The sequence below is a fragment of the Eutrigla gurnardus genome, assembly GCF_963514095.1.
Source record: "Eutrigla gurnardus genome assembly, chromosome: 23".
In the NCBI taxonomy this organism is placed as follows: domain Eukaryota; kingdom Metazoa; phylum Chordata; class Actinopteri; order Perciformes; family Triglidae; genus Eutrigla; species Eutrigla gurnardus.
Genome location: NC_139934.1, coordinates 6,245,706 through 6,257,042, shown reverse-complemented (window position 1 = coordinate 6,257,042; position 11,337 = coordinate 6,245,706). Strand labels below are relative to the sequence as shown.

At 47.9% G+C, this 11,337-nt stretch overlaps 2 protein-coding genes across 3 annotated transcripts; one reads left to right on the top strand and one right to left on the bottom strand.

Annotated features, from left to right (window-relative positions):
• Positions 1-241: 241 nt before the first annotated feature.
• Positions 242-9,080, bottom strand: efs (embryonal Fyn-associated substrate). The gene is made up of 8 exons (XM_084003415.1): positions 8,897-9,080; positions 8,177-8,377; positions 6,109-7,401; positions 5,820-5,942; positions 4,089-5,024; positions 3,807-3,878; positions 2,493-2,750; positions 242-2,393 (listed from the first exon to the last, which is right to left on the bottom strand). The coding sequence occupies exons 2-8, from the start codon at positions 8,282-8,284 to the stop codon at positions 2,208-2,210; spliced, it is 2,976 nt and encodes a 991-aa protein (XP_083859541.1). The 5' UTR covers positions 8,285-8,377; positions 8,897-9,080; the 3' UTR covers positions 242-2,207.
• dhrs4 (dehydrogenase/reductase (SDR family) member 4) lies at positions 8,607-11,260 on the top strand. Of its 2 annotated transcripts, none has more exons than XM_084003419.1 (9): positions 8,607-8,652; positions 9,860-9,975; positions 10,062-10,239; positions 10,325-10,426; positions 10,501-10,571; positions 10,652-10,703; positions 10,776-10,910; positions 10,985-11,040; positions 11,122-11,260. In XM_084003419.1, exons 2-9 carry the CDS (start codon positions 9,863-9,865, stop codon positions 11,234-11,236), a joined length of 822 nt encoding a protein of 273 aa, XP_083859545.1. In that variant the 5' UTR covers positions 8,607-8,652; positions 9,860-9,862; the 3' UTR covers positions 11,237-11,260. The 2 variants fall into 2 exon arrangements, with proteins under 2 accessions (XP_083859545.1, XP_083859544.1); XM_084003418.1 differs by lacking the exon at positions 8,607-8,652 and adding an exon at positions 9,412-9,531.
• The last annotated feature ends 77 nt before the right edge of the window (positions 11,261-11,337 follow it).

Here is an 11,337-nt window from a genome sequence, read left to right as displayed (position 1 = left end):
CAGTTCGGCAGTTTCCGGAGACGCTCGGGGTTTTCCCCGAGTCACATAACAGCAGCGTCAGTTGTAAATAACAGTATTAGGACAGTTTGTGGCCCTCGCCACTCTATTTAAAGACGGGTTTCTCTCGTTTTTCGTGGTTTTATTCGGATTTTGACAAATCTACGTTAAAGTATGGTATATTTTTTTTAAAAGTACGGTAAATAAGACCAGGTTTTTAAACAAACATATGTACACATGTATCAATAATCCACGCACATTCGTTTAATTGCAAAAGATGTATTTGTGCATTCTGAACATGAATACAAGACAGACATCAAATGTAGTGTTAATGTAGGAAGTGTATTACTGGAGGAGAAAAGTCAAATATTTACTTCTACACCTCAGCAAATACAGATAAACTGACTCAAATGAGTTCACATAGTGTAAAAAAAAAAGAAGCTTTCTTGTACAAAAGAAAAAGAACAGCCATTTCTTTGAACTGTAACATATTTTTCACGAAGGAAAAAAAAAAAGTGTTCATTGTAAATTTCCCAGTAAAATCACCCAAGGATGAAGGATTTAATTAAAAAAATTAAAGCAAATCAAAGTCATGCAAACTGTAAAGCAAAGAACATAAATTTGACAGTAATAAAAGGTAAACTTGCCGGTCATGCTCTCTTCATACAAACAGTATAGAGCGTGTTTTTGCAGGCAGGTAATTAAGTAATACTTCAAACTACCACAAGGTGGCAGTGTAGCAGAAAAAAAAATATGTAAAAAGCAGGAAGAGTCAGTTTTCCTCAAAGAATGATTTAAAATAGCCACACAACTGAGAAAATGATTATGCAATGCCCTGATGATACCGACCTGGACCTGATAAATAAAACTAGAATGTAAGATAAGATTGAAGCACTATAATCTAACTTTGTAGAGCAACTTTATGTTGAAATTGTAGTGTAAATGTGAGAAGCGTCATCTTCGTTCACCTTCCATATTTATGTGCAGACCAACATAATTAAATCTGATAACTGGTATAAATGAAAGCGGTATAGGTCAGACAGTAATATATGGTCTGAGGTGGAAAATAGTTATGTTTTGTTGGATTGAAAATGCAAAATCCCCCCCATTTCAATCCAAAAGTGTGTTGTGCTTCCATTCCCAGTTTCTCCCCGGGCCTGGCAGAGCGTAACCTGCCATTCTTTACATTATTAACGATTTATATAACACGCAGGCGTAGCTTCCACCCGACTTGAGACGATGAAAGCAGAAGCGAGTACGCACTGGTGACAGGGGTGTCTTGCGGGAAACGAACATCGAATGCAAAGGAAGGTAAGCATGCAGATCATAACAAGACATGTGCAGACAGGTGAGCTTGGTCAACAGGTTTGTCATCCAACGCCAGGCTACCATGTGACCGTGGGAAAGAACAGGATTACGCAATTTCTCACCCATCTATTATTACCGACTCTCAGTCGCTCCGACATTATCTCTCCGTCGGACAGGATTTAAATGCGTCCTTATGTGCACCTGCAAGAATGTACACTGAACATGCATTGAGGGATATTTCTTGCGGCTTACAAGCTGCACTGCAGTTTCCCTCCTGGTGGAAATGGGGACTAAACAAACAACACGTACTTTTGCACAGATTAATAATGGAAGTCAGGCAATCCGGTTCAATTTCTTCCACACTTTGCACTCGTACAGCTTCTGAATGACAATCACAAAAGGCCTTTCAGGTTAACAGTAAGAAGTAGGTCAGAACCAGGATGTTGGGCCTCCTTCTGTGCTATTTTTGGAATGGGGGGGGTGGCTAAATAAATAGAGGAAGGAAGGAAAATGGCTATCATGTAAGGGAAGGAAAATATGGCAAACATAATAAAGCAAAGCTCCCAAGATAAACAGGCCGCACGGACACTCAAAGCCATGGAGGGGCTTCAAATATTCAATAAGTTAACACTCAAAAGGACAAGTGTGCCTGGCGTCAAAGCACAGAGGTCGGTATATAAACAAAAAAGGCAAACCAACACACACTTGGAGGACAGAACCAACAGTCACCACCGAGCTTAGGAACAGCTGCAAGCGAGGCTAAACGCGCGCTCCTGGATTCAACGTCAATCCCATTCAAACCAAAGGGTCTAACAACAAATAAGGCATTTCAAAAAGGAGATAACAGGTGTGTGTAGTGTAAACAAAGTTTTTTTTTTTTTTTACGCTAGTAATACGAAATATCATGAAGATATTTCCGCCAGGCGCTGGAGCAGAGTGGAGAAGCCGGCCGCTTGCTGGGAGAGCTCGGCGACGCGGTCCACCATCTCCTGGGAGGCGGACACCGACGGGTAGTTTTGTGCGGCGCCTTTTGTTGCCACGACAACGGACTTCAAGGCCTGACAGAGTCGCCCCCCTGAGGTTGTGATCTGAAGTAGAGAAGATGAATAAAAACATACATTCTTTTTTAAAAAAAAACTGTTAATATACAAAAAGAAAACAAAATGTTTACGGTTTTCTCTTCATACCTTGGCCCGGAGGTCGGCGGAGGTGAGAAGGCGGGAGAGCGTGTCCCCAATGAAAACCAGTTTGTGTGCCGTCACGATGAGACTCTTGCCTCTGGCGACGAAGATGCGCGGCGGCTGGTTTCCCTGCACGCTGCTGAAGAGCACGTCGATTGCGTCCGCCAGGCAGGAGAGGTGAGCGAGGCTCTGAGACGAGTAGAAGGACAGCAGCTCCGAGTCCTCCAGGGAGAGGGACACAGGAAGTGGATGGGACGGGGCCAACTGTGCAAGGGAAGATGCAGTTAGTGTTTGTAAGGGAAAGGGTAGCTACTGCCATTTGGAGGGGACTAATCTGAGAAATTGGATAGTTTTCACACTTTTAATCTGTGTAATTGCGAGGAAAACCAAAGGAATGGATGCAATTCATGCTTATTTTAATAAAATTACATTTATATGACTCAACAATTAGTCAATTAACTGATAACTGCCTAATTGTTATGAACTAAAAATAATTTTTGTGACTTTTTAAGCCAAAAATGTGATGACCAGATGCCTTTTTTTGTCATCCATGACTGCAAACTGAATGTTTGAGCTTTGGACTGTTAGTTGGACAAGACAATGTATTTTCTAATATATCTGGTAATTGCTCCAGTCATTCCATGTTATAGACCAGATTATTAATCGAGAAAATGACCAACATATGGTACTTGTGTGATGCAATACTGGATGCGAACACGCAACTCTCTTTTCAATGACATTGAGTCTTCCATCGAATTTAAAAGCCAGACAGTCAGACAGACCATTTATAGTACGTCAGCAAGCGACACTGATGAAAGAATGACTATGCTCTTCAGCCACTTATTGTCCTCCAGCCTCCGTTCTATGTGAGGCAAGATTGTTAAGATTGACAAGTGACCTCTTGTTGGTCGTTTATGGCGTTACTAAGGAATCTAGCAACGATGTAGGGAAAAAAAATAGAGCTCAAAACTCCTAAATTCTCTGGAGCTGCAGGCATGATGGGTGGCTGCACAGATTGATGGGACATACATCAACAGGGGCTTTAAGGGATATTAAGTGAGGGGGTGTTGGGTAAACACTGCATGTGCGGAGTGAAGACGGGCTGAGACCACGTCAGGTGCCAAAGAGCTGCAGCAGGCTGGATTAATGAGTCACAGTGTTCATTAGTAAACAGAGCGCACAGTGAACAACACGGAGTGAATGAATGACTCGTCTGTGTGGGCTTGCTGCGTGCTTCTGTTCAACAAAAACTGTAGAAGCTAAGGATTGTGTATATGGGAGGTAACAAAAAAAAAAAAAAAAAAGTTGGAAGAGACTCACCATTGGCTCTGCAGTGATCGTTTGCATGAGTCCATTCTCACCCAGGACATCAGGAAGTGGCTCAGGTTTACCCTAGTGTGGGAAAGAGACGACAGTCAGGCGTGCTCAGACACATTTGCAGCCCAGGGTTAATTGTATTGTAACCATTCAACCACGTGTATTCATGACATGCATGCAACAAAGGGAGAGAGGTCTTGCAACACAGAAAATATTGAAAACACTACTAGTATTAGTAGCCTAAAAGGCAAACTTTATAAACGTAATTTCGTCATGAAAGCTGACCTGCAGTTTGACGTAACCAACGCTGTCTCCCGTGGGTACAGGGGCAGGGATGGGAGTCAAGCCGATCCCCGCGTACTCGTTGCTGGGGTCATCCTCGCCGTCGACGTCGCCCACCGTCAGCGTCACCGTCGACAGAGTGGGAGGCAAGGGGAAGGAAGGCTGAGGGGTCGGCGGCAGGGGCCGCTCCTGGATCCAGCTGCCTTTACGGGAGCCCATCCCACCTCCTGAGGACTTACCATCCGGCACGGGGAGCGCGGGCAACGGCCTGCGGGACAGGGAATCCTGGGAAGGCAAACGTGGTCGGCCCTGAGCCTGCAAGAGGAGGGCGCTTTCCTCGAGGGAGCGCTGCACCAGCGTCAACAGACCTTCAGAGGGGGGAGCGTTGCCTATGGCGGACAACGCCGGCAGGAGGTCCGACAGACGAGCCCACGCCTGCTGAAGAGGCGGTGGGGGATCGTCTGAATGACACGCTTTCCAGGTGGACAGGATCTCGGCCAACGAGGTGGCCAGGTCCCGTGACGACAGAGTGGAGGAAGCCGGGCAGGAGGCTGTGCTCAGCACTGAGTGGACGAGACCGGAGAGCGTGGCTCTCCACTGCACGTCGCCTGAACCGTTACTAGAAACGGAGAGGCGGCGGGTAGAGGTGGAGGAGGATGACACCGAGTGCGAGAGGACTTCGGTAGTCAAAGCAGGCATGTCATAGATACCACAATCGGGCTCAGAAGAGTCCCGGTTGTGACCTCCACCGCTGGCTCGTTTCTCAGGTCCGGGGACGCGATAGACCTGTCCGTCCTCAGTGGTGAGGCTGATGGTGGACTCCCCTGGGCCCAGAGGCACCCCTGGAAGCGTGGGAACACTGTATACATCGTCGTCAGCTTCGTCAGGCTGGACATCGGATGTGGACACGTTCAGGATGATGGTGGGGACATCGTAGACCTACAAGTGGAGCAGGAAAGAAAGGAACGTTATAGCTATCCACTATACTGTAGGTTTGAAACGATAATAATGTGAGTTCAGAAGACTTGGACTTTGATTAGACTGAACTGGTTGAAGTAAAAATACACAAAATCCAGATGGCGTCATAGATTCACCACAAAACACCAAACTCAGGCAGAGAGAAATTGGTCCCTCTAATACAGCCATGTAAAAAAGCAGTGAGTCAACACACAGTCACTGAAGTCAAGGAGGGAAAAAATGATTAAACAGCTGGCAGACATATTTAAGTGGCGTTTAAAAGGGGAGGCCACTGGGGGCAGGGTGGCGGTGGTACGGCCTTGGCATGGCCCTGACAGATGGGTGCGACTGACAAAAAATAGCAGCAGCACTTGGACTGGATAGACAGGCTCCCACAGCAGAAAGAGACAGGTGTGGCCTCGCCCCAGAGGGGGGCAGGGAGACTAAGGGTGGAATGTGGGAAGTGACAGTGCATTTGATATTCATCTCTTGTTGGTAAATGGCTTCGCGTGTACAGACATGAATCGGACACACCAGTTTACTACAGTTCCCAGTTATTTCTTGGTAATTTATGACATTCATGAGAATTGTTTTTTGACTGTCAGAAGATAAAAGAAAGGGCATAATTATAGACATACAGAGGACCAACACCACTGCGATACGTAGTTGTACGTCTGCATGCTGGCTCCAAAACACACACATTGTGTAAATAGCCATTTCAAAGTCCAAAGATAGAAGAAACAGGTTCTAATAAAAGTAAAGATTGTTAAGCTTTACCTCTGATTCAGAATCAGTTTGTGGTGGGAGACTGCGGGGGGTGTCATAGATTCCATCAACGTCATCATCAATGGAAGAAGGGACTGGGCGCTGCCACCTGCAACTGGGAGGAGTGTCGTACACCTAGCAGGTCAAAGAGAGCACAAAAACAAATCATGATTGCAGGTCGTGGGTGACCAAAATTTGTATATTTGCTGAAACTAAGACAACATGCAAAAAATGCATGTATCCTACAACAAAACACTTTTCTAGGCAGGACGAGTTTTAAGGTGAAGTAGCCAAAACATGCCTGGTCATCCACAGCATCCGTGTAATCCTGATTTTTGCCTTTTTTGTTCTGCATGTTGTTGCTTTTCTCCAGGCCGTTGTTCATCCTCTCCTCCTTACTCTGAGGAATCCCCCTCTGTTTGTCCTCTTCCTGCTGCAGGCTTGCAGAGGTGACCTGAGCCGTGGACGTGGGGACCGAGTTGGAATCAGGCGCTGTGTCTTTCCTGGTGACTCCTCTCACCGGAGGTGCCGGCGGAGGAGGTTTGCGGGCAAAGTTTGGTGATCCGGGAACCCTGACCTGCCCCGCTCTGACCAGCAAAGGAGACCCCCGGTGACAGGCCAGGCCGGGTTTGCCCCTGGCAGCAGCGGGGTTGGGTGAAACTCCCTTCAGCAGAGGTCTGGGAGATGCTTGGACAGGGGATAACTGAGATGGGTGCTGGTGGGCCAAAGCCGTGGCTGAAGTCCTGTGAAGGTTTGCCCCCACGGGGGTGGGTGTTTGGTACATCCCAGGTGTGTCCTGGCTCACTTTCGGCGTTCCACTGGGGCCATTAGAGCACACAGCAGTACCCACGACTCCTCCTGTCGGGGATTGGTAAACATCATCATCTGCAAGCGGCGTACCTTTGGGCACCAAGTAACAGTCGTCAGATGTTGTTAGTGTTTCTCTAGGAACTAGATATGTAGTGTCGTCTGGTTCATCTGCTGTCCTTGGAACTCCAGTGGGGGCAAGGTACACGGACTCTGAAGCCATGAGAGCTCCTGGCTGTCTGGCGTGCTGAGCTGCTGAAGGCATGGGACTTAATGGAGTCTGATAAAGGGTCCCCGTCACTTCCGTGCCTCGTCCTCTCAGAGAGGGTGAGCGTGGACGCCCTGCCACCCCTAAATCCCAGTCAGGTCTGGGCCGAGTACCAGAGCTGGAGTGTGAGCGTGGGCGCCCACCCTCGACTCTGCGGAGCTCGCCAGGCCTCGAGGCACCTCCCCGTCCCTCGCCCACACCTGGCGGGGAGCGGTACACTCCATCTATGTCCTCTGCACTACCGCCGACAGCAGTCCGAGCCAGTGGGGGAACGGGTGACAGGTAGACAGAGTCCTCAGCTGGGCCCCGGCGGGGGTCTGAGCCTGGGGGTGGGGCGGTCTGGAGGAGTTTAAGACGGTTGGCAGGGGCAATTCCCTGTCTGCCGTGCAGGGAGCAGAGCCACCAGCCCGGCCCTCCACCCTGCTCCTGCTCAAGAACCATCAGTATGTCCCCCTTCCTGAAAGCCAGCTCCTCGGGGCTCTCTGCTGTGTTGTCGAAAAGTGCCTTTGCCAATACCGTCTGAAAAAAAAGAGGACGAGACGAGAGAAGAAATCGTAAACAAGCAACCTTCGGTAATTTCCACAACACAAACACACCAAATGACCATTAAATCAGGTTTTAATCGACAGCCCGAGTTCACACAAGCTAGTGTCTCACATCTGCACGCCATAAACAAACAAGTACATTGACATGGCAGTGCCAAGTCAGGAGTCTAAAAAGGTTGATTGTTCGGGGCTACTGAATGGAGGGTGAATAGGAGTGAATGGGGAAGATCCCGTAAAATGTCTGCGCGAGAAGACAGGAGGGACAGGAATGGATCGGTGAACACAATAAAAAATGCAAAAAGCCGGCGTCGGGAACAACTCAAAATTCGCAGCTGTGTCAATAATTATAAAAGCAGAGAGAAAGAGGGGGCACAGTCAGGAGGATCAATGATCAGATGGACACAAGGGCTTAATGGTAATGAGGGCGATGAGAGGGAGGGGGAGGGGATAAGAGGCACATCTGTCCCTCGCTGTTTAGGATTTAATTGCCAACCTAAAGCCAGAGAGTCAGGCCCCCTTTCATTTTCTAAACCAACCCCCCGGGGACAACTAGGCTCCATCGAGCCATGTGGGACCCCCTTGGAACAGTAATGGAGGCAATAAGGATCTCAATAAAAGATTACAGATAACATGCAATAGTAAACATTTTTTTTAAATAAGTTTTAATCACATTTGCACATCATTGTGATACCATCACATGCATTAAAGCACATTCACGCAGACAAAAAGAGACCAAACGCTGTACTCACGGAGACAGACATGGTTGCTAAGTTTAACAGTTGCGTCTCAGAGAAGAAAACTCCAGCGTCCTGGTCCGTCAGTCGGGGTCGTCCATCTAGATCGGTGGCGGTTCTCATGGGCGTGCTGGTCGCCGGAGAGCCTCGGTGCAGGTCCGGGGAGGACACATCTCACAGTCCGGGCGCCTCGTCGTCTCCGCCTTCATGGGGACCCTGCGATCAACGCACAGACGTTTTTCTTCTCGACTTGTCCTCGAGACAGTTTAGTCAAACTCCCCCCCCTCCAACTCAATACGTTGCAAGGCACATGTGAGACCAAAGGTAAGGCAAGGCAGGAGGCAACACCTGTCTCTGCTTTCCACGCCCAGCGACGTTACGTTAAACGCAACCCGCTAAGCGAAAGCTAACATTAGCTTAGCATCGCGGATAAATGAGCGGAGCGCACTCGCCGTCAAAAGATACTTCCTCCACTTATCAGTAGCTATCAGGTAAAAAAAAAATCGTTTGAATGGGAGCTGACCTTAGCTGTGATAACGCGTCGTCGCGGCCTAGCTACGTACACTAGCTAGGTGCTGTTAGCTGCGTTAACCCAGGTTATCTTCATCGCCTTTCGCTGCTAACGCTAAAGTTCTGTTCAAAACAACAATGGCACCGCCGGATAAAACCGCTAAAGCCGATCTGGTTGCCAGTCAAAACCCCCCAAACCAGTCATTATAAAATGGCGTTAATTACCTTGTTCTTCTACAATCTTATCACCCATAAACTTCGCGTCGGCGTACAGTCCTCGATACGTAAAACCACTTCTTCTCAGGCGTGAAAATCCCGAGGCCATCGGCGTTCAATCATCTTCTGCGATGACAACAACGTTGGCTCCGCCTCCTCGGAGCTCCACGCGCAGCTCGCAGATCTGTTAAGCGCGGCGCGAGCGTCCGCCTCGCGCTTTAGGCCGATCCAACGGCTGTGAGCTCGCGCAGATGTCCGCGGCTCCAAACACACCGCCCGTGCGATTGGCTCGTTTCGGTGGGTTGCGTTCAGGGACGTTCGAATTCGGCTGGAAATCAGAAAATTATGGTGTAAACTGATTTAAAAAAAAAAAAATGCCACTCGGTACGACAATCACAGGACGGTATGGAACATCGAAAAGACCGTAAACAAATATCATACGTGTTGGACATTGGTTGTACAGTTTTAATTTAAAAACAATTGCGTTGGACCGCTGGCTGGAGGCTTTTATTTTGACAGCGCGACTTTTATCCGGAAAATACGGCGACTCACGAGTAGTCGGTAGTCTAAGGTCCGAGCAGTGGAGTGTTTTCAGTGGTTCCTCCACTATACAACTTCATGCTCAATATTGCATGAACTGCAGGGTGAGACAATGCTCTTCATGACATTTACATACGGGTATTAATTGATTATAACATGTAGAACTACTGCGTTTAAGTATAAACTTTAACTGAGTTGGATTTGAGTTTTCCTCAACTGATTCGCCTTTTTCCAAACATCGATCACGTATTTTATCATTGCTGTAGGATCAATTAGTGTTATATTACTTTACGGAAAAACATGGTTGACGACTTAATTAACTATTAACTGTTTAGCATTCAGCTTCTGCACCACTGTCAGACTCCAGGTGACCTCTCACCCAGATACCCAGTGTTTTCATAAAACACATCCGGGACTATTCTGTGTTCACAGGTGATGTTGAGGAGTGTATTCAGGTGTCTGAGGACCAATCCCGTTGCTGGCCAAAGGAGCATGTCTCAAAGTAGCCTTGCTGGAAAGGTAGCCATAGTAACAGCCTCCACAGATGGGTGAGAATGACACGATGGACTCCTGTTTTGTCTATAGTGTTTTAAACGTTGGTGGTCCCATACTGAGATGTTCTCCTCCTCCTCAGGATTGGTCTAGCTGCAGCCCAGGCTCTGGGAAAGAGAGGAGCCCACGTGGTGGTGAGCAGCCGGCGGCAGGCCAACGTGGACAAGGCGGTGTTGCTGCTGCAGAGCCAGAGCATCCAGGTCACGGGGACCACCTGTAATGTTGGCATCGGAGAAGACAGAGAAAAGCTGGTTCAAACGGTGAGTATTTTTTTAGTGATTTCTATCTACCACAGTTATATGGTTCTCAGACATCTACACGTTTTGGTCCTCCTGTTTGGACTAGACTCTGGACCAGTGTGGGGGCATTGACATCCTGGTATCCAACGCAGCAGTCAACCCTTTCTTTGGAAACATCATGGACTCCACAGAGGACGTCTGGGACAAGGTATTTAGAAAGAAAAAGTTATGTATAACTCATATTTATGTGTATTAATGGATCATTTCTGCATTCCTCTCCAGATCCTGTCTGTAAATGTGAAATCAGCCTTCCTCATGACTAAGTTGGTGGTGCCTCATATGGAGAAGAGGGGGTGAGTGACACTAAAAGATGATGGAACTCTCCGCTGTATATTGAGTTACAAAAACCCTGTATTTTTCCTTTATTTTTTAGAGGGGGAAATGTAGTTTTTGTGTCGTCTGTGGCTGGATACCAACCCATGCAGGTAAGTGGGAGATAAACAGGAGTTAGTCTTCCTGCAGTGTGTACGTCATGGACATTGTGTGTGTCTCTGCAGGCTCTGGGTCCTTACAGTGTGAGTAAGACGGCGCTGCTGGGTCTGACCCGGGCGCTGGCTCCTGAGCTGGCTCACAGTAACATCAGAGTGAACTGCGTGGCCCCCGGAGTCATCAAGACCCGCTTCAGCTCCACGGTGAGGACAAAAAAACCCCAGATATCGTATGTTCATTCTTGAAAATGTTGTATCAATAACACGTTTTGTTCCAGTTATGGGGAAATGAAGACATCATGGACGAGTTTAAAAAGCAGCTCAGCATTAAAAGGTGCAGCTCGAGTTCACGTGAAAGTATCTGGCTAAAACGCCATACAAGCGAAATGACCGCGTCTCTGGTTTTTCCCTTCAGAGTCGGAGAGCCGGAGGAGGTCGGTGGAGTGATCGCCTTCCTCTGCTCTGAGGAGGCGTCCTACATCACGGGAGAGACCATCACAGTGACCGGAGGGATCGGCTGTCGACTCTGAACCTCCGGCGGCAACAGATTTGTCTTGTTGTGCTTCGATTACTCTTCTGATGTGCCATGAGGCATTTAAAATTCTATAAACAATTATTGAAGATTTGTTTT

Bases quoted from the DNA above. Each gene is read 5' to 3' on its own strand.
- dhrs4 (XM_084003418.1), top strand. The intron at 10,572-10,651 runs GTGAGTGACACT...TTTATTTTTTAG, and splicing joins CCTCATATGGAGAAGAGGGG to AGGGGGAAATGTAGTTTTTG. The intron at 10,911-10,984 runs GTGAGGACAAAA...GTTTTGTTCCAG, and splicing joins AGACCCGCTTCAGCTCCACG to TTATGGGGAAATGAAGACAT.
- efs (XM_084003415.1), bottom strand. From the start codon at position 8,284: ATGAGAACCGCCACCGATCTAGATGGACGACCCCGACTGACGGACCAG. The intron at 3,879-4,088 runs GTCAGCTTTCAT...TTCCCACACTAG, and splicing joins TTGGTTACGTCAAACTGCAG to GGTAAACCTGAGCCACTTCC. The intron at 2,751-3,806 runs GTGAGTCTCTTC...TCCCTTGCACAG, and splicing joins CGATCACTGCAGAGCCAATG to TTGGCCCCGTCCCATCCACT.